We start from the raw sequence: 21000 nt of genomic DNA, 5'->3' as shown, positions 1-21000 counted from the left end.
GAGAATACAACAAAATATAGATAGATTGGAGAGTTGGACAGAGAAATGGCACATGGAGTTCAATCCAGGCAAATGCAAGGTGATGCATTTTGGAAGATCTAATTCAAGAGCAGACTATATGGTCAATGGAAGAGTCCTGGGGAAAATTGATGTACAGAGAGATCTGGGAGTTCAGGTCCATTGTACCCTGAAGGTGGCAACGCAGGTCGATAGAGTGGTCAAGAAGGCATACAGCATGCTTGCCTTCATTGGACGGGGTATTGAGTACAAGAGTCGGCAGGTCATGTTACAGTTGTATCGGACTTTGGTTAGGCCACATTTGGAATACTGCATGCAGTTCTGGTCGCCACATTACCAGAAGGATGTGGATGCTTTAGAGAGGGTGCAGAGGAGGTTCACCAGGATGTTGCCTGGTACGGAGGGTGCTAGCTATGAAGAAAGGTTGAGTAGATTAGCATTGTTTTAATTGGAAAGACGGAGGTTGAGGGGAGACCTGATTGAGGTCTACAAAATTATGAGAGGCATGGATAGGGTGGATAGCAACAAGCTTTTTCCAAGAGTGGAGGTGTCAATTACAAGGGGTCACGATTTCAAGGTGAGAGGGGGAAAAGTTTAAGGGAGATGTGCGTGGAAAGTTTTTTACGCAGAGGGTGGTGGGTGCCTGGAATGCTTTGCCGGCAGAGGTGGTAAAAGCGGGCACGATAGCATCATTTAAGATGCATCTGGATAGATATATGAACGGTTGGGGAACAGAGAGAAGTAGACCTTGGAAAATAGGCAACAGGTTTAGATAAAGGATCTGGATCGGCGCAGGTTGGGAGGGCCGAAGGGCCTGTTCTTGTGCTGTAATTTTCTTTGTTCAGATTCACGACAGTTCTTGACAATTATGACACACAAAGGGTTATTTTGATATAAAAGATTATCTCTCTTCTGAGATAACCAGTGTTGCTCCGATAAGCTATGACGCGAAGTTTAAGTGGATCAGACAGAGCCAGTGTTACATTTTGATTACTGTGGAGAATGAGGAAGAAGATCTGCACAACCTGGATGCCACACTCCATAGATTTGAAGATTATGGATTAAGAGTCGAAAGACAAATGTGAATTTTTCCAATCTTCAATTGATTATCTAAAACATGCCATCGGCGCCTAGGGACTGCATAAATTGCCTTTGAAATTCAAAGCCATTACCGAGCCACTTACACCTCAGAATGTAAACCGACTTGGGCCTGATTTAGGCTCAGTAAATTATGAAAGATTTGTCCCTAATCTATTCTAAAAATAGATGACTATTCTAAAAGCCTTACACAATTTACTGTGTCAAAATAAAAAGTGGACAGTGATGGATCAGTGTGAGAGAGCATTCATGTAAGCCAAAGAGGCGCTATTCAAGTCAGATGTCCGGACACATTTTGATCCAAATTTAGTCCTGCAGCTGGCATGTGACACATCACCTTATGGGGCTGAGGCAGTGGCTTCCCACATAATGTCCATAGGTGAAGAGAAGCCAAAAGCCTTTGCGTCACAGATGCAAACCTCTACGTGCAGATAGAGAAAGGAGCCCTTTTTGGCATAAAGCAGTTCTACCAACTCCTGTATGGGAGGAAATTCACTTTATTGATGGACCATCGTCCACTAACACTGATTCTTGGACCTCATTCTGGAACTCCATCGCTGGCAGCAAGCAGGATGAAGAGATGGGCATTGCTCTTGTAGCAGACACATACACGATCAAGCCATCATAGGAACGCAGATGGACTCTCCCGACTGCCCTTACCAAATAGTTTGTCGATAAGCAGTTTGTGTGGAAACATTTTCCATTTCATTTCGAGGAAGTAGATAGCACTCCAGTAACTGCAGGACAAATTAAGAAGCTTACCAGAAATGATCTAGTGCTGTCAGAGGTCATGAGCATGATGTTTCGAGGAAAGACTTCAGGAACAAACCCCGAGTTAAAGCCACATTCCACCCAAAGACTTGCATTATCCATACAGGCAGGTTGCCTCCTCCGGGGAATGAGTCATCATTCGACAATTATTAAGAAAACATGTATTAAATCAATTACACGAAGGCCACTGTGGTGTTGGAAGGCGATAGTGAAGTGTGATTTTTGGTGGCCGGGGCGAGATGCTGAAATTGAGGAGAAAGCACGAATGTGTTTGTCCTGCGTAAAAGTGTGGAACCTGCCACCATTAATCCCATTTTACCCTGGGAATGGCCAGAAGAGGTCTGGCAATGGGTACAAGTTGATTATGCCGGTCTGCTTTAAGGGCATATGTTACTCATTCTTGTTGATGCTCACTTGAAATGGTCTAAAGTTACCATCATGAAGACAACGTCAGCGGGAAAAACAATTGGGAGATGGGCTAAAATCTTCAGCAGATTTGGTGATCCTGAACAACTGGTGAGCGATAATGGGCCGCTGTTCATTTAACACTACTTGATGGGGAACAGAATTCAACACATCCGATCTGCTCCTCATTATCGTGCCACAATGGGCTGGCAGAACATTTTTTACAGACGATGAAACATTTGTTTAAGGAAACTAGAGAACAAAGCTCATTGTCAAAAAGCTTCAGCCAATTCCTGCTCACGTGAAATAATACTCCGCACTCAACAACCCAGCATTTCTACAGCATTGCTAATGGTTAAACATCAACTACACAGAGCATTCAATTTGCTAAAACCACCCCGACAAAAGAAATTGCCGAGAAAAAGCAGCGGGTGGACAGGTCAAAATGTTATGTTTTTCACCAGGGTCAAGACGTTCTGCGAAGGAACTATGCCATAGGTGAAAAGTGGATACCGACCACCATTTTAGCACCAACAAGACCAATCTCCTACACCGTACAAACTCAAGACAATACAATATAGAGGAGACATGCGGATGAACCTTTAGCGACAAGACCCAATCTGCCAGAAACAGAAGCAACAAAGAGTCCACACCAAGAGATGACCTGGACCTTCCCGAAAACCTGACACTAATCGAACCATCTGGGGAAAGCAGTACCCGATTTGAGAACTAGACACTGAGTCAACCTCAGAACACTACGCCGACTCCGGTTAAGATGACCACGGATGAGGTTCAAACCAAGCCAAAGACACCGGAGATTGCAGCAAACACGAAAAGGCAGATGTCTGAGGGTCACCATCAACCGCACAGAGAAAGACATTCTCAGAAGTATCTGTTGTATTGACTGGTGTTTTTGATGCTTGTTAATGTTATACTATTTATTGTCTTAGGGACCTTTGATTTAAATGAGGACGACATTATTTTTGTATTCATGATACTTCTAGCGTTTCCTCACTAGCAGCCTTGCTGTGTAACAGGGGCACTTTAAGAGACCGGTCTCGAGATGTCATCGCATCAGCCGTTTGCGTGGGCAAACGGATAGTGTAACATGGCAAGCTATAGTGTTAATTTCTACTGAATAAAGCACTCCTTTTGTTTGAACCTCTTAGGCCTGCAAGTTTAAAGGTTTTTTTTTATACATTTAAAGTACCCAAATCATTTTTTTTCCAATTAAGGGCCAATTTTGCATGGCCAATCCACTTACCCTGCACATCTTTGGATTGTGGGGGTGAGACCCACGCAGACACGGGGTGAATGTGCAAACTCCAGACGGACAGTGACACAGGGCCGAGATTGAACCCGGGTCCTCAGCACCATGAGGCAGCAGTGCTAACCACTGCACCACCATGCCGTCCCGAAGGCTTAATGTTAAAAATACCAGAGAAACCTGCTGCAGTGTTTTGGATTCTGCCCCTTAAGGCCTGCAAAAATGCAGATAAAGGCATGATAATCATCTGGTTTATTAATTTAGGCAGATGGGTAATGTCCTTGTTCGGTGTCCAGACCTAGAAAGGCTAGGAAAATAGGGTTCCATTGTGCTGCTTCAAAATGCACTGTACGACATATTTACCAATCTACAGTGTTAAATGATTTGAGTGTCAGATTACCAACTCACTTTCCCAATGTTGACAGGGTTTGACCTATGTGCATCCATGCAAAGGAAGGCCGAAATGAATCACTTGCTTTATTATAAGTGAAGGAAAGTAGGACTCAATTGCGAGGCAGGGGCGCAAATCCAGAAGTAATGGATTGGCATTAGGTTATCAAACTCGCCCAATATTCTTCTTAATTACTTCAAAAGTAAATCCACTACTGTTCATTTGAACTTTATAAAAGTTGAATTTTAGCCTTGTTGTCCATAAATATTAATAGGCAGTAGTTATGTAGTTATCAGACACAACACTAGAGGAAGTGCACAACATGGCAATTTCCTGATAAGGTGTGCAAGATTTTATCTCCACTCCCTCAACATCAGCTGGGAGGAATACAGAGATGGGAATTAGGCAGGACCTTGGACCTGTAATGGAGCTGGTCAGTCCCCCCCCCCCCCCCCCCCCACAGTCCAAAGATGTGTAGGTTAGGTGGATTGGTCAAGCTAAATTTCCCCTTAAGTGTCCAACGGTGCAGGTTAGGTGGGGTTACAGGGATAGGGCAGGGGGAGTGGGTCTAGGTAGAGTGCTCTTACAGAGGATTGGTGCTGACTCAATGGGCCAAATGGCCTCCTTCTGCACTGTAGGAATTCTATGATTTCTGATCTTTTAAATGTGGTGACTGGTTAGTGAAAACAAAGGGAAACTCTTCACGTTTGTAAGGGTTTTGTTTCTCTCTGTATTAATATCAAACGTATCGCTTCTCTGCCTTTTGGCTAAGATGAGCGTGAGGCCAGGTGTAATGCCTGGATCTGGTATGTCTCTCTTGTGGGGACCATGAATTAGATTCAATTTGAATTGGTTTTTGGAGCAGACAAGGAGCTGGATTAGGGGTTTGACCCTCTCCACACTCTGAGCTCTGGCTTTGTAACTCTGATAAAGGAATTTTAAAAATATATATTAAACATAACACTCACTTTGTAAACTCTTCCAGTGATTTGTTTGACATTGCTTTCATGCCAATGTAGGTCAGTGACTTCACGATGATCCATGTAGTATCCAGTGATATCGGAGCCACCAGTGAATCGTGGTTTCTTCCAACCCAGCGTCATGGAGTCATTTGTGCAATCAAGGAGAGTTATCCCATAAGGCGATGATGGGGCAGCTATGAGGAGATAAAGAATGCAGAGGGTAAATGATCACTCCAGAATTGGAGGTACAACCCAGTGGGTCCAAAAGTCTTTAAGAAACTGATCAGTCTTTTTGTGACTGAAATTATGATATAGTTGGTCATTTAAAGTACAAGAGAATTTGGTACATCTTTGAATATACCAAACATACTTGATACGTAATCTTGTACACGACTGGTAATGATACTTAAATAGAGTGATATGGAATGGACAGGCTCAAGTTATACTATTGGCTGTACGTTGCTGACCTACTAGGAAAACTGAGCATTTGTCTGTCTACAGGTGTTCACATATCCAGTCAGGAGAATGAGACAGTGGGACCCTATTAGCTTCAAGGAAGCATAACGAGTAATTTTAAAAGGTTGCTTTTAAATTTCACTTTGCAGTTGTAGTGTGAGGCTTCTACCTTCTAGGACAGTCTTCCAACACACTTCCTAAAACATGAAGCGCCATGAGCTTGGCAACTTCTCATCTGAGTTTTGTGTTGATGCAAAACTTATCAGTGTAGATTAATCAGATAATTGACATTTGTGAAGCATCGAGTAACTGCAATTAATAACTATTTCACAACAAAATGTTGGCTGAGAGTTCAATTATCACATTGTCTGGATTAAAAATGAGCTGTTACATAATTAGAGCACAAGTGCTTTAGGCTTAATAGGGAGTGAATATTAAATTGTGTTCATACGCTGGTACCATATTGCGACTGTTAATATGTTGATCCATTAAAGAAGAAATGGTGCTTTTATGGTATTGTTAGCCAAACATATATGTGACTGAGCTTCACACATGCTCCAGTACCTACCATGAGGAATACCTCCTCCTAAAATGGTCACATAAAGAAAGTCATTTAGATACAGCAAAGAATTGACATCCGTTCTATTAAAACAATTCATGGAAAATATTTCTGGCATATACAGCAGACATTGGCTTAACATCTTCATATCATATTCCTAACTGCTATCTTACTGAAGGTGTTAATCAACTTAATTTAATACCTCTATTAAAATAGCTGGCAGTAGAATGACATTTAAATAATCTTAGTTTTCAACCATTAGCAGCCAAGGTAAATTCTACATTATACGATTTTGAATGCCCTTCAGCTATAAGTCACAAAAGTTGACAAAATAATTTCTCCGATTTACATCTGAAGATCATGCAAAATGTGGAAGAGGAGACATTAATTCTTCTATAAAATTAAAATAAGGACTTGACTTCTAATGTGATGGATGTCAAGACTGGGTCAATCTTACCAGAATATTTGAATGCAGAATATGTCAGAATAACATTGATGCACTCCATTTTCCAAAATTAGATAACACTTCCATTTCCTGGGCCCACATTTTCTGAGCAATGTTGCTACCTGTCTCTTCAGGATTTTTATTATTCTTCATAGAATTTTACTGATCCCCTGCTCAATCTGCATCCCTTCCCAATGTCATATGTATGTCTCTTTATTACCTTTTTAAATTGTGTGTGGGGGGAAAACTGTGGTGACATCACAGTAAAGCTGTGACCTGATTGGCTGGTTGGGAATCTGTTAAATTTGGAAAAAAAATTAATATTGCAAAACAAATCTAATTGATTAACTTGATAGCGGAGTAACTAAACCGGAGGGCAGTAATCGGTATTTAGCATTTCATTTTACAATTAAAATAATCTAGCATCAGGGCCATATAGTTAATTGTAACTCAATCTATCAATAATTCAAGTGTTTATTTTAAATTAATTAATTATTGCTTAAATGTCACTCAGCAGAGTGCAGTGCTCCAACTGTGAGATGTGGCACATCTGTGACACTTCCAGCGTTCCGGTCAACTAAATCTGCAGCAAGTGTAACTAATGGCGGCTCCTCACAGACCGCGTGGGTTGGTTGGAGCAGCAATTGGATGCACTTAGGCGCATGCAGGTGGTGGAAAGAATCATAGATTGGAGTCACAGAGACGTGGTCACACCCAAGGTGCAGGCAGAGAGATGGGTGACCACGAGAAGAGGCAGGCAGTCAGTGCAGGAATCTCTCAGTGTGGTTGTCCCCCTCTCGAACAGGTATACCACTTTAGATACTGTCGGGGGATAGCCTATCGTGAAAACAGCAGCAGCCAGAGCAGTGGCACCACGGCTGGCTCTGATGTTCAGCAAGGAGGGTCAAAGCGCAGAAGAGCAATAGTCATAGGGGACTCTATAGTCAGGGGTACAGATAGATGCTTCTGTGGACGTGAAAGAGACTCCAGGATAGTATGTTGCCTCCCTGGTGCCGGGGTCCAGGATGTCTCAGAACGGGTAGCGGGCATCCTGAAAGGGGAGGGCAAACAGGCAGAGGTCATTGTACATATTGGTACTAACGACATAGGCAGGATGGGGCATGAGGTCCTGCAGCAGGAGTTCAGGAGCTAGGCAGAAAGTTAAAAGACAGGCCCCCTAGGGTTGTAATCTCGGGATTACTCCCTGTGCCACATGCCAGTGAGGCTAGAAATAGGAAGATAGAGCAACTAAACACGTGGCTAAATAGCTGGTGTAGGAGGGAGGGTTTCCGATATCTGGACCACTGGGAGCTCTTCCGGGGAAGGTGTGACCTGTATAAGAAGGACGGATTGCATCTAAACTGGAGTGGCATAAATATCCTGGCCGCGAGGTTTGCTAGTGTCACATGGGAGGGTTTAAACTAGTATGTCAGGGGGGTGGGTACCGGAGCAATAGGTCAGAAGGTGAAAACATTGAGGGAGAACTAGGGAATAGAGCCAGTATGGCTCTGAGGAAGAGCAGACTGGGAGATGTTGCTGAAAACAGCGGGTCTGGTGGCCTGAAGTGCATATGTTTTAATGTAAGAAGTATAACAGGCAAGGCAGATGAACTTAGAGCTTGGATTAGTACTTGGAACTATGATGTTCTTGCCATTACATAGACCTGGTTGAGAGAAGGACAGGATTGGCAGCTAAATATTCCAGGATTTTGATGTTTCAGGCGGGATAGAGGGGGATGTAAAAGGGATGGCGGAGTTGCGCTACTGGTCAGGGAGAATATCACAGCTGTATTACAGGAGGTCACCTCAGAGAGCAGCGAGGCTATATGGGTAGAGATCAGGAACAAGAAGGGTGCAGTCACAATGTTGGGGGTTTCTAGAGGCTTCCCAACAGCCAGCGGGAGATAGAGGAGCAGATAGGTGGATAGATTTTGGAAAGGAGTAAAAGAAACAGGGTTGTTGTGATGGGAGACTTCAACTTCCCCAATGTTGACTGGGACTCACTCAGTGCTAGGGTCTTGGACAGGGCAGAGTTTGTAAGGAGCATCCAGGAGGACTTCTTAAAACAATATGTAGATAGTCCAACTGGGGAAGAGGCTGTACTGGATCTGGTATTGGGAAATGAGCTTGGCCAGGTGGTAGAAGTTTCAGTAGGGGAGCATTTCGGGAACAGTGACCACAATTCAGTAAGTTTTAAAGTGCTGGTGGACAAGGATAAGAGTGGTCCTAGGGTGAATGTGCTAAATTGGGGAAGGCTAATTCTAACAATATTAGGCGGGAACTGAAGAACCTAGATTGGAGGCGGAGGTTTGAGGGTAAATCAACATCTGATATTTGGGAGGCTTTCAAATGTCAGTTGAAAGGAATTCAGGACCGGCATGTTCCTGTGAGGAAGAAGGATAAATACGGCAAATTTCAGGAATCTTGGATAACAAGAGATATTTTGGACATCGTCACAAAGAAAAAGGAGGCATTGTTCAGGGCTGGAAAGCTGGGAACAGACGAAGCCTGTGTGGAATATAAAGAAAGTAGGAAGAAACTTAAGCAAGGAGTCAGGAGGGCTAAAAGGAGTCACAAAAATCATTGGCAAATAGGGTTAAGGAAAATCCCAAGGCTTTTTACACGCACATAAAAAGCAAGATCGTAGCCAGGGAAAGGGTTGGCCCACTGAAGGACAGACAAGGGAATCTATCTGTGGAGCCAGAGGAAATGGGTGAGGTACTAAATGAATACTTTGCATCAGTATTCACCAAAGTGAAGGAATTGGGGGATGTTGAGTCTGGAGAAGGGTAGATAGGCTGGGTCACATCGAGATCCAAAAAGATGAGGTGTTGGGTGTCTTGCAAAAATATTAAGGTAGATAAGTCCCCAGAGCCTGTTGGGATCTACCCCAGAATACTGAAGGAGGCTAGAGAGAAAATTGCTGAGGCCTTGACAGAAATCTTTGAATCCTCACTGTCTCCAGGTGATGTCCTGGAGGACTGGAGAATAGCTAATGTTGTTCCTTTGTTTAAGAAGGGTAGCAAGGATAATCCAGGGAAATACAGACCGGTGAGCCTTACATCAGTGGTTGGGAAATTACTGGAGAGAATTCTTCGAGACAGGATCTACTCTCATTTGGAAGCAAATGGACGTATTAGCGAAGGCAGCACGGTTTTGTGAAGGGGAGGTCGTGTCTCACTAACTTGATAGAGTTCTTCGAAGAGGTCACAAAGATGATTGATACAGTTGGGCCATGGATGTTGTCTATATGGACTTCAGTAAGGCCTTTGACAAGGTCCCTCATGGTAGATTGGTACAAAAGGTGAAGTCACATGGGATCAGGGGTGAACTGGCAAGATGGATACAGAATTGGCTAAGTCATAGAAGGCAGAGAGTAGCATTGGAAGGGTGCTTTTCTGATTGGAGGGCTGTGACTAGTAGTGTTCTGCAGGGGTCAGTGCTGGGACCTTTGCTTTCGTAGTATATATGAATGATTTGGAGGAAATTGTAACTGGTCTGATGAGTAAGTTTGCAGACGACACGAAGGTAGGTGGAATTGCAGACAGCGATGAGGACTGTCAGAGGATACAGCAGGATTTACATCATTTGGAGACTTGGGTGGAGAGATGGCAGATGGATGTTAATCCGGACAAATGTGAGGTAATGCGGGCGCGATTCTCCGCAAATGCGGAGCGTCGTGAAGGCTGCCGTGAAACTGGCAGTGTTTCACGGCAGCCTCCGCGCCCCCTCCCGGTCGGGGCTAGCAGTGGGGCCCCGTGAACCTCGGCATCGCAGGCTTAGCGAACTTTGTTAAGCCCGCGCGCCAAGGTTAACGGCGGCTGACGCAAATGATGACGTCAGCCGCGCATTGGCGGATTGGACGGCTCCAATCTGCGCATGCGCGGATGACGTCATCGCGCATATGCGTGAAACCCGCGCATGCGCAGGCCGTTATGCCCCTCAGCCGTCCCGCGGACTGATCCAGTGGGGCGGTGGAGGAACAAAGAGTGCGCGGGGTTCGGACCCGCTGCCCACGATCGGTGCCCACCGATTGCGGGCCCATGCCACCCTTGGCACGGCCGTGGTGCGGCCGTGCCAATCGGTGGCATGGTTCTCCAGAACGGCACTTTGCGGCCGTTTTCACAAACTGTGAGAACAGGTGTGTTGGAGTTCGTGAAAACGGCCGTAAAGGCCTGGGAAATCGGTCCATCGGCTAGGGGTGCATCGCTGCTCACCGTAAAAAACAGCGAGCAGCGATTCGTGTCGTGGGGCGGCCGTGGGGGGAGAATAGCGGGAGGTCGGGAAGGCCCTCCCGCTATTCTCCGAACCGTCGTGGGGGGCGGAGAATCGCGCCCTGCATTTTGGAAGGTCTAAAGCAGGTAGGGAATATACAGTGAATGGTAGAACCCTCAAGCGTATTGACAGTCAGAGAGATCGTGGCATACAGGTCCACAGGTCACTGAAAGAGGCAACACAGGTGGAGAAGGTAGTCAAGAAAGCATATGGCATGCTTTCCTTCATTGGCCGGGGCATTGAGTATAAGAATTGGCAAGTCATGTTGCAGCTGTATAGAACATTAGTTAGGCCACACTTGGAGTATAGTGTTCAATTCTGGTCGCCACACTAGCAGAAGGCTGTGGAGGCTTTAGAGAGGGTGCAGAAGAGATTTACCAGGATGTTGCCTGGTATGGAGGGCATTAGCTAGGAGGAGCGGTTGAATAAACTCGGTTTGTTCTCACTGGAACGACAGAGGTTGAGGGGCTACATGATAGAGGTCTACAAAATTATGGGGGGCACAGATAGAGTGGATAGTCAGAGGCTTTTTCCCAAGGTAGAGGGGTCAATTACTAGGGGCATTGGTTTAAGGTGCGAGGGGCAAGGTTTAGAAGAGATGCACAAGGCAAGTTTTTTACACAGAGGATAGTGGGTGCCTGGAACTCGCTGCCGGAGGAGGTGGTGGAAGCAGGGACGATAGTGACATTTAAGGGGCATCTTGACAAATACATGAATAGGATGGGAATAGAGGGATACGGACCCCGGAAGTGTAGAAGATTTTAGATTGGATGGGCAGCATGGTCGGCACAGGCTTGGAGGGCCGAAGGGCCTGTTCCTGTGCTTTACTTGTCTTTGTTCTTTGTTCTCAAAGTGCAGGGACACAGATACAAAAAGTTGAAGAGAAACGACTAAAATCAAGAGCAGATTGTGGGTATTCAAATAGCCTATTGGGAAACTGTACTGTCATTTCTTTACATGATGTTTTCCACAATTTCCGAATTATGGAAACATGGATTCAAAAGTGTTAGGTGTGTTTCTTCATGTTTTCCAGTGTGGGGCGAAATAAAGTTTAATCCTTAAACCATGGACAAGGCTGTTAATATCTCAAACTGAGAACTGCGATCTGATAAACGTGCTTGTTAGGTGAATTCGGCATTCTGAATTGTCCCTCAGTGTACCCGAACAGGCGCTAGAGTGTGGCGACGAGTGGATTTTCACAGTAACTTCATTGCAGTGTTCATATAAAAACTTACTTGTGACACAAAGAATATAACAAATACTAAGGTGGAATTTTCCCATAACTTGTCAGTCTCAGGCTCTGACTGAAAACTGGCATGCATCTCTCCAGAAGCACAGCTGAGTTTTCAGACAGATGTTCAGCCACTCTGATAAAATAATTCTGGGCTGTGGTTTGCACCATCACTCTGGTGGGGCGAGGCTTGATAGAGCCAGTAAAGCTGTCTCCATAGAGATCGGATGCCATCTTTAAAGGGCACCCCGATCAGCACTGAGGTTGAACTCCCCCACCACCACCCCACGGACATGGAGGACACCCCCACAAGCATCGGGGCGACCCCCACACCACGAACGTATCAGGGGCTCCCCCCCCCCCCCGCAAAGGTATTGGGGGCTCTTCACTCCCCCCTCCCCCCCCCCCCACCTCCCCAGCACAAACGTATCAGGTGAACTTCACCCCCACAAGCATCATGTGCACTCTACGCCCCTTCCACTGGCAAGTCCCCCCTTCAAAAGGCATTGGGCCTTCCCCCTCCTCCCCACCACACATCATAGGATTTCCCCCCCCCCCGATGGGGTTCCTCAGAGGGTCCAGCCCAGGCACTGCCCCACAGGTTGGCTCTAACAGGTTGGCACTGCCAAGTTGACAGTGCCAAACTCTGCCAGGGACAATGTATCTTTGTAGGCGGGAATTTTCACTGGCAAGTGCTGGGGAAAATTGGGAAATGGGATCTCACCGGCGTGAACCTCATTTCCTGACTCTCACGATTTATGCTTGTGACAAAAGACTATCATTGCTTCATCTGCCCCTCATCCCACGTGTGCTATTTCCCTTTCTGTCCTGCCCTAAGTTAGCAGTGTCATCGCAAAAAATCTGAATCTTCCTATTATTAAATTATTTTTAAATCCTTAATGTTTATTTTCAGGCATCCATAAAACCAGAATTATGGTAGTTAGCTTTACCAGCACTTTCAGTTTTTTTTTAAAAATCGGAAAATGCATCAGGAAACCTTTATTCCAATCACTAATTCTTGGAATACAACAGCACAGAAGGAGTCTATTCTGTCTGCATTGGCTCTTTCCAACAGCAATCCAGTTAGTCCCACTCTTTCCCCATATTGCAAATGTTTCTCCTTCAAATATTTCTACAATTCCTTTTTGAAAGATACTAATACATTCCATAGACGGTTATCAGGCAGGACATTCCAAATGATTAAACTCCCATCTTTATTTGCTTTAGTAATGACTTCATGACTCATGCTTTGTATTTCCCTACTTGAGAGTTGAGAAATGAGTACTCACTAAGAGCTGCTTGGACAATAATAGGCTCCGACTCTTGGGACATTTCACTTACTCCCAAAGCATTGGCTGTCTTCACACGAAATATGTACTTGCGCCCATTCATTAGACCATGAACAACAAATCTATTGGGGGAAAACACAATAATTGCTGAAAGAATCCTTCAGCTAAGATAAATAAACTCATGCGCTTCCATAAGTTTGTCAGTGTGAACAGAATTTTGGAGGTGGTACATTCTGTTATGACCTCGAAAATATCTAATCTAGAAAATATTTGTTGAGTGTTAAAATCTCACCTCTTCCTTTATTTGTTACTAATTAACTTTATCTAGGGCAGCACGTGGCACAGTGGTTAGCACTGCAGCCTACGGTGCTGAGGACCCGGGTTGGAATCCCGGCCCTGTATCACTGTCCATGTGGAGTTTGTACATGGGTGTCTGCATGGGTTTAATCCCCTCAACCCAAAGATGTGTAGGTTAGGGAGACTGGCCATGCTTAATTGCCCTTAATTGGAAAAAAAAAATTGTGTACTCAATTTTAAAACAATAATAATTTCTTTTTTTAATTAACTTTTTCTGTTTGTTTATATTTACTGAACTTCTGACTAATACGATAGAAATTGTATTCTGAACTGAAAGGACCAAAAATTCAAGAGCGAGGAGGCACAATTTCAGCCATTACACCAGGATTGGGCTTAAGGGGGTACAAAAAAAAGGGGGTACAACTCTGTCAGAGATTGCAGAATCTGGAGTGGTCCCGTCAGAACTTACAGAAGTAAATTTTCACCTTATCTTTACGGGTCTAGGCTGCCTCCCTGACATTCATCCCCTGGTGTGGCCTACGTACAACCTGTTGCAAATCGATAAGCAGCATGGCAGCAGAGTGGTTAGCACCGTGGCTTCAGAGTGCCAGGGTCCCAGGTTCGATTCCCGGCTGGGTCACTGTCTGTGTGGAGTCTGCACGTTCTCCCAGTGTCTGCGTGGGTTTCCTCCGGGCACTCCAGTTTCCTCTAACAGTCCAAAGACGTGCAGGTTAGGTGGTTTGGCCATGCTAAAATGCCCTTCGTATACAAAAAGGTGAGGAGGGGTTATTGGGTTAGGGGGATAGGATGGAAGTGAGGGCTTAAATTGGTCAGTGCAGACTCGATGGGCCGAATGGCCTCCTTCTGCACTGTATGCTCTATGATAAGTCTCACTGATCTTACTGTTGGCTTCCGATGTTTTGTTAGGTTTGAGAATGCGGGAGACTAAGGTTCTGTAACCCCAATTCTTCTTCTGCGAGAATGGATTCATAAAGGACAGAGGTGCCAGAGTCAGCAGAGATCTGACATAACCCACTCAGCCATTCAGCTGAATGATATAATACATTTTAAGAGCACATGTCATGTACGGCAACATACAATAAGGAATGTTGATTTTCGTAAAATGCAGTCGACTTCTACCTTGAAACAAATTGTTCTCTTTAATTCTTACAAATTGAAGAGAGGAATTGTGAGAATGACCTCGTGTATTTTACAGGCCTATGATTGCACGGCTGCCAGTCATTGGTTCCCAACAAGCAAGAATCGACATAGTAGCCAATCAATTCACTGGCAGTTTTTGAAGCCATCCAATGTACAACAACTGAATGCTTTGTGTTTCTTGCAGCTCGAACATCAGAAGGCGGAGATGGAATCTCTGAAAAAGATCACAATAATGTTTCAGTTACAGTACAATGTAATGGTAAATTTAAAGAGTTGCAGGATGGCCTAGAAGGAATATTTTACAGCAATGTTTAGCACCATTCATAAGTTCACTGATAACAAAGCATTCCACTCCAGTCTACAGCAGGAATCACACAGCATCCACATTTGGCCTGCAAATGCCAGGAAATATTTACACCATTTAAAGACAGATAATGACCATCTTGCACAAGAGAAAGCCCAACTATTTCCCTCCAATGGCATAACCAGAAACAAGTCATCAACCATTAATAGCTTAATTAGACCTGTCATATCAACATCAAGGTTGCTAAAAGCAGGTAGGAAGTTGGATACTCTTGTGATGAGTGGCTCACCGTCTGAGGTCCTTAAAGCTTCTCCTCCATCTACAAGATCCAGGTCAGGAATGTGATAGAATGTGCTCCCGTCAGTTGGAGTGTTGTAACTACTCAGTAATATCCAAGACAGCGTAGATCTCTTGATCATTGTCCATGACACCAGACTCAAACCCCAACCCCTGAACCACTGATGTGCTGGCAACAGTGTGCACAATCTATAGAATTCCCGATGTGGAGATGCCGGCGTTGGACTGGGGTGAGCACAGTAAGAAGTCTTACAACACCAGGTTAAAGTCCAACAGGTTTGTTTCGAATCACTAGCTTTTGGAGCACTGCTCCTTCCTCAGGTGCAATCCTTCCTTCACCTGAGGAAGGAACTGTGCTCTGAAAGCTAGTGATTTGAAACAAACCTGTTGGACTTTAAACTGGTGTTGTAAGATTTCTTATTATAGAATTCACTGCAGCAAATTTGAGAGGGCACCATCTTCATTTCAAACCCCTACTATCTAGGACAAGTTGATTAATGAGGACACCAAAATGCATCATCTTGACTTGGAGATATAATGCCACTTCTTCACCATAACCAGATCAATATTCCAAAATTTACAATGTTGCAGTATTTCAATGAGAAATCCCACCATTATTATTGCTCTAGGACAATGTGGGATGTGTAACTTCCTCAGAGTGCCAATCCCGGGAGGATTACCACTCTCGACAGACTTCCCCTCGATGAAATTCCAAAGTCCCTGTAACATCCAACCTTCCTCACTCAGGGTGGGTGAGACAGGAGCAGCGATGCATGTTCCCAGCTGCACCGGCAAGGAGAGAGGAAAGGAACGCACCCTTCTTATGTCAATAGCTGCCATAAAGGAGATGTTTAAGGAGACAATTCAAAGGGAGAAGGTGCGTTTCAAAGGTAAGACAATACGGTGGGGTGACTGAGGGGGGTTTTATTCGGACCAGGGATGGCGAGGTCAGACCGAGAGGGGAGGGGCGCCACCAGGGGAGGCTTGGGTCAGACTGGGGCGGGGGGAGGAATCCGGTCAGACGGGGAGGAAATCAAGTCAGACGGGGGGAGGGGTGAATCAGGTCAGACGCGGGGGGGAGGGGGGAGGTCAGGTCAGACGGGGTGGGGAGAAAGAGATGATCAGGTCGGGAGGGGGGGGGGTGATCAGGTCGGGAGGGGGGGGGGTGATCAGGTCAAACGGGAGGGAGAGAAGATAAGGTCAGACCCGGGGAGGCGGCTGATCAGGTCAGACCGGGGGGGGGGTACTTCAGGTCAGACAGGGGGGGGGGGGGGGGGAAATCAGGTCAGACCCGGGGGGGGGGGGGGGGGGGGGAGAAATCAGGTCAGACCAGGGGCGAGGGGTAATCAGGTCAGAAGGTGGTGGGGGGGGGGGGGGGTGATCAGGTCAAACAGGAGGGAGAGAAGATCAGGTCAGACCCGGGGAGGCGGCTAATCAGGTCAGACCGGGGGGGGGGGGGGGGATTCAGGTCAGACAGGGAGGGGGGGGGGGGGAAATCAGGTCAGACCGGGGGGGGGGGGGGGGGGAAATCAGGTCAGAAGGTGGGGGGGGGGGGTGTGATCAGGTCAAACAGGAGGGAGAGAAGATCAGGTCAGACCCGGGGAGGCGGCTAATCAGGTCAGACCGGGGGGGGGGGGGAAAGAAGATCGGGTCAGACCCGGGGAGGGGGGGGGGGCGGAAATCAGGTCAGACCGGGGGGGGGGGGGGGGAGGATCAGTTCAGACCGGGGTTGGGGGGGGGGGGGGGAATCAGGTCAGACCCGGGGGGGGGGGGTAATCAGGTCAGAAGGTGTTGAGGTCATCAGGTCGGACCATCCCAGGAGGAGTGCGTTTGGGCCACGTCACCAGGAGGGGTGTCGAGCTGGGCTAGACCAGGACGGAGGGGGATGTAAGGTGCTGCCAGAAGTGGGGAGGGGTTTGGGTCTGAATGGATCGGAGGGGATGGGGGTGAAGGCGTTCAGGTCGGGTCTGTCCAGGAGAAAGGGTAGGCTCGGCCCAGGGGACATTAGGCAGTGAGGAGGTGTTCGTTCGGAGCAGGAAGCAGGAGCAGTCGTGGTGGAGAAGGTATGGGAGGTAGTGTCTGCAGGTATCCCATGCATGGCTTGGTCTGGGTGTTTATATATTTACTCAGGAGTCAGAACAGATTTTCTTTCCTCTCTTTCTGAATAACCAGCAGCATAAAACTGGCAGGATCATCCGAAGTAAGCTATTTAAATCCCGTCTGTCGGATGATTCCCAACCCAACGCAATTGTGCAGGGGAAGTTAGCGCTTCTGGGCAATTGCTGGGTAAACCCTTACGTGGGAACTTCCTTGGGGAATTCCCCAGCACATCACTGGCGTACCCCCCAAATACAACACTGGGGAACCCGGATGTTATGACCCAACAGGCCAGTGGAGTATTGAATTCAATCCCTAGTCTGATCTTAGCTAGCATGAGGGTTTGGGCATTATAATTAGGGCCTGTGCTCCTGACTGAGCGAAGATAAATATATCAGCTAGTTTTCTCATTTCTAATCACTGTGCATGATTCATCCTGGGAAGTGCAATAGGTGTGAATAAAGCAGGATTGCAAGACTAGCCTCTCTGTTATAGATACATAGATACAAAGAAGATAGGAGCAGGGGGAAGCCTTTTGGCCCTTCGAGCCTTCTCCGCCATTCATCACAATCAAGGCTAATCATCCAACTCAATAGCCTAATTCTTCTCATCATGTGGGTCTTTGATGAGGTTGTACTTGATATCTATCGACGAAGACTGCTGGAGGTAAAGCTCCCCTAAATCTCTGAGCCTGTTATTTACATTATCCTAGATCTTCTGAAATCTTTGCCTGCATCCTTGATTCACAGAGATAAGCATTAAGCATTACCAATCGCCCCAAACTTGTTCTTACTTCTCCTGGAGGTTGTGTAGGAAACAAGCTCTCCCATGTTCTCTCTCAAACTTAGGAGGATGTGAACCGTCACAGATTACCTGCTTTCTGTGCAGGCTGCCTTCCTGATTGTCTGGGAAGTTGACCTATTCTATTGATGGGCCTTCTTGTAGATACAAGTGTGCTTCTGTTTATTTACACTGTTTCATTTCCAATCACTACTAGATAAGGGGCAAAATTCTCCGACCCCCAGCAGGGTCGGAAAATCGCCCGGGGCCGCTGAAAATCCCGCCCCCGCCGTGTCCAGAATTCTCCCACCTGCAAAAGGTCAGCCGCCCGCCTCGGAGAATGGCGGGGGTCGGCGGGAGGTTTCTCTGCTGCCGTTATTCTCCGGCCGGGATGGGCCGAAGTCCCACCGCTGAGAGGCCTCTCCCGCCGCCGCGGTTTGAACCACCTCTGTGCCGGTGGGATCGGCAGCGGAAGCGGGCCCCCTGGGTCCTGGGGGGGGGGGGGCACGGGGCGATCGGACCCGCGATCAGGGCCTACCGATTGGCGGACGGGCCAGTGCCGTGGGGGCACTCTTTTTCTTCCGCCACCGCCACGGCCTCCACCATGTCGGAGGCGGAAGAGAATCCCCCAGCGCGCATGCACCGGTGGTGACGTCAGCGGCAGCTGATGCACCAGCGCATGCGCGAACCGGCGAAGGTCTTTCGGCCAGCCGCAACGCCAGGCTGCGGGCGTCAAAGGCCGTTGTTGCCGGTTTTGGCGCCAGTCGGTGTGGTGCCAACCGCTCCGGCACGGGCCTAGCCCATCAATGTGAGGGCTTGGCCCCTAATGGTGCGGAGAATTCCGCACCTTTGGGGAGGCCCGACGCGGAGTGGTTGGCGCCACTCCGCTAGGCCGGGATCCCCCGCCCCACCGGGTAGGGGAGAATTCCGCCCAAGATCTCAGATGAGTTTTATCCAAAACTTGGTGATTGGTCTACTTCAAAGCTCATATTTTGTCTGTTTATAGAAGAGATGTAGATCTGTACAGGTTTTCCAGCTCAACAATGCACACTCCTAGTTTGGGATCGAATATAAAGTTTCTCCAATTTCTCTTCCTTTCGACCCAAATCTAGCAGCCAACTTGCCCTTTAGTTAACTGCCTCCTGGACCGCGGAACTGTATGGTCGCTGATTGGAGAAAGTCTTGCTTTAGCCATTGTCCTCTGTCTGAAATAACTGAGACTCCTGCTTCAGCATCTAATTTAAAGTTTATTTCAAGTCCGTTGGCAATAATGTCTTCATTCCACATGGTTGAAAACCTTCCAGTGCAGGTTTTCTCCATGGCTTTTCTCGAGCCTTTCTTTGAGTTCTGTTGATGTTTCTTCCATGCTGTCCTTGTCCGCAATTTTCTTCCTACTTTTCCAGGTGCTGGGCACGTGGTGATTTTTCTATAATTTTTTCCACTGTCACCATCTGTTATTATTATTGTGGCTCTTAGATGAGGTTATCCTAATGCAGAATTGAGGTTATCCATGGTCAGAATTGATAAGATGTTGCTGAGGGAAAGGCTGTTGGTAAATTACCTTCTATTGAACATTCTGCTATTCTGCTAACTGGGTGAAATAAAGTTGCCTCAACATCTTGATCAGTAGACCTATTATTGTTAAACTGTGTCACCTGCTTCTTGTTTTCTCACAAGTGGAAACATATGCCCCTTATCTACCATTTCAAATCTCCTCAGGATTTTACATGTTTCAATAAGATTACCCCTCATTCTTCTAATCCCCAATGGATATAGAGACAACCTGTTCAATCTTTCTTCATAAAATAAGCTCCGAATCCCAGGAATGAGTCGATTGACCCTTCTATGAACTGCGTCTATCTTTTTTTCAAAAAAGGCAAGCAAAACTGTGCACAGTACTTCAGATGTGATCTCACCAAGGCCCTGTACTACTGCAGTAAAATCCCCTACTTTTATATTCTATTCCTGTTGTAATAAACACAATCATTCCATTTGCCTTCCTAATCACTCGCTGCATAGCAACTTTTTGTGATGCATGTACCAGGACACACAAATGTCTTTGTACCACCAAGTTCTGCAGTCTCTCTCAGTTAAAAAGCATACTGCTTCATATCACTAAGAGCGAGATTTTCTGGACCCTCCCTCAGCGTGTTTTCACCCGGCAGAGGCGACTCGCCATTGGCCACTGACGGGACCTTTCAGTCCCAATGTCGACACTGTTTTGCATGGCACGGCCACCTGGAAACCTGTCGTGGAGGGGCTGCCTTCGGGTCGACCGGAAGGTCCCACTGGAGGGGTTGGGAAGAGCTGGACAATCCCACCCGAAGTCTACAATGACATTTGTAAAACACTGAACAAAAAATTACCAATGCGTTCGTTAACTACAACCGGTCCGGTGGACTCTGATGGTTGGCTCAAACCAAACTTGTTAACAGCATAAACACGGAACTCATAGGATTTTCCTTCCACCAGATCAAATATAGCAAAGCGTGGGGATCTTGCTGCAATCTCTTGGTTGACCCTTTGCCAAGATGTGCTGCCAGCCATGGTCTGAAAGAGAAAGCAGAATTTTATTACAGAAACTCTCTGGTTAATCACTGGGAGTGATACATTACTGTCAAAGAGTTTTTCACGCTGTTTCCGCCAATTTTGCTTTGGAATCATGATGCACAATGAATGGACACGAAACGTAGATGAAGTCCGAACGATAGGCTTTAATACGCAAGAAGACCCGGCAGCAGACTTACAGAAGAATGGCTGACTGCCGGGGAACACGGGTTCTTATACCCTGCCTCGTAGGCAGAGCTACCTTCCTCTCAGCCAATCGGCTGAGAGGCACATGACATACCTGGGCCAATGGGCAGTGAGTCCTCTGTACCAATGGCAGCTCACACTCCC

General features: G+C 46.6%; 1 protein-coding gene across 1 annotated transcript in view; it reads right to left on the bottom strand.

Annotated features, from left to right (window-relative positions):
- Positions 1-21000, bottom strand: part of myom2b (myomesin 2b) — a 141864-nt gene that overhangs the window by 50860 nt on the left and 70004 nt on the right. The window contains exons 15-18 of the mRNA XM_038800416.1: positions 20469-20652; positions 14664-14838; positions 13167-13288; positions 4919-5106 (exon numbers count right to left, since the gene is read on the bottom strand). Of these exons, the coding sequence (XP_038656344.1) occupies positions 4919-5106; positions 13167-13288; positions 14664-14838; positions 20469-20652 (669 nt within the window). The remainder of the gene's footprint in view (positions 1-4918; positions 5107-13166; positions 13289-14663; positions 14839-20468; positions 20653-21000) is intronic.

This window comes from Scyliorhinus canicula, chromosome 6 (genome assembly GCF_902713615.1).
Source record: "Scyliorhinus canicula chromosome 6, sScyCan1.1, whole genome shotgun sequence".
NCBI classification, from domain to species: domain Eukaryota; kingdom Metazoa; phylum Chordata; class Chondrichthyes; order Carcharhiniformes; family Scyliorhinidae; genus Scyliorhinus; species Scyliorhinus canicula.
This window is presented reverse-complemented; position numbering and strand designations above follow the sequence as displayed.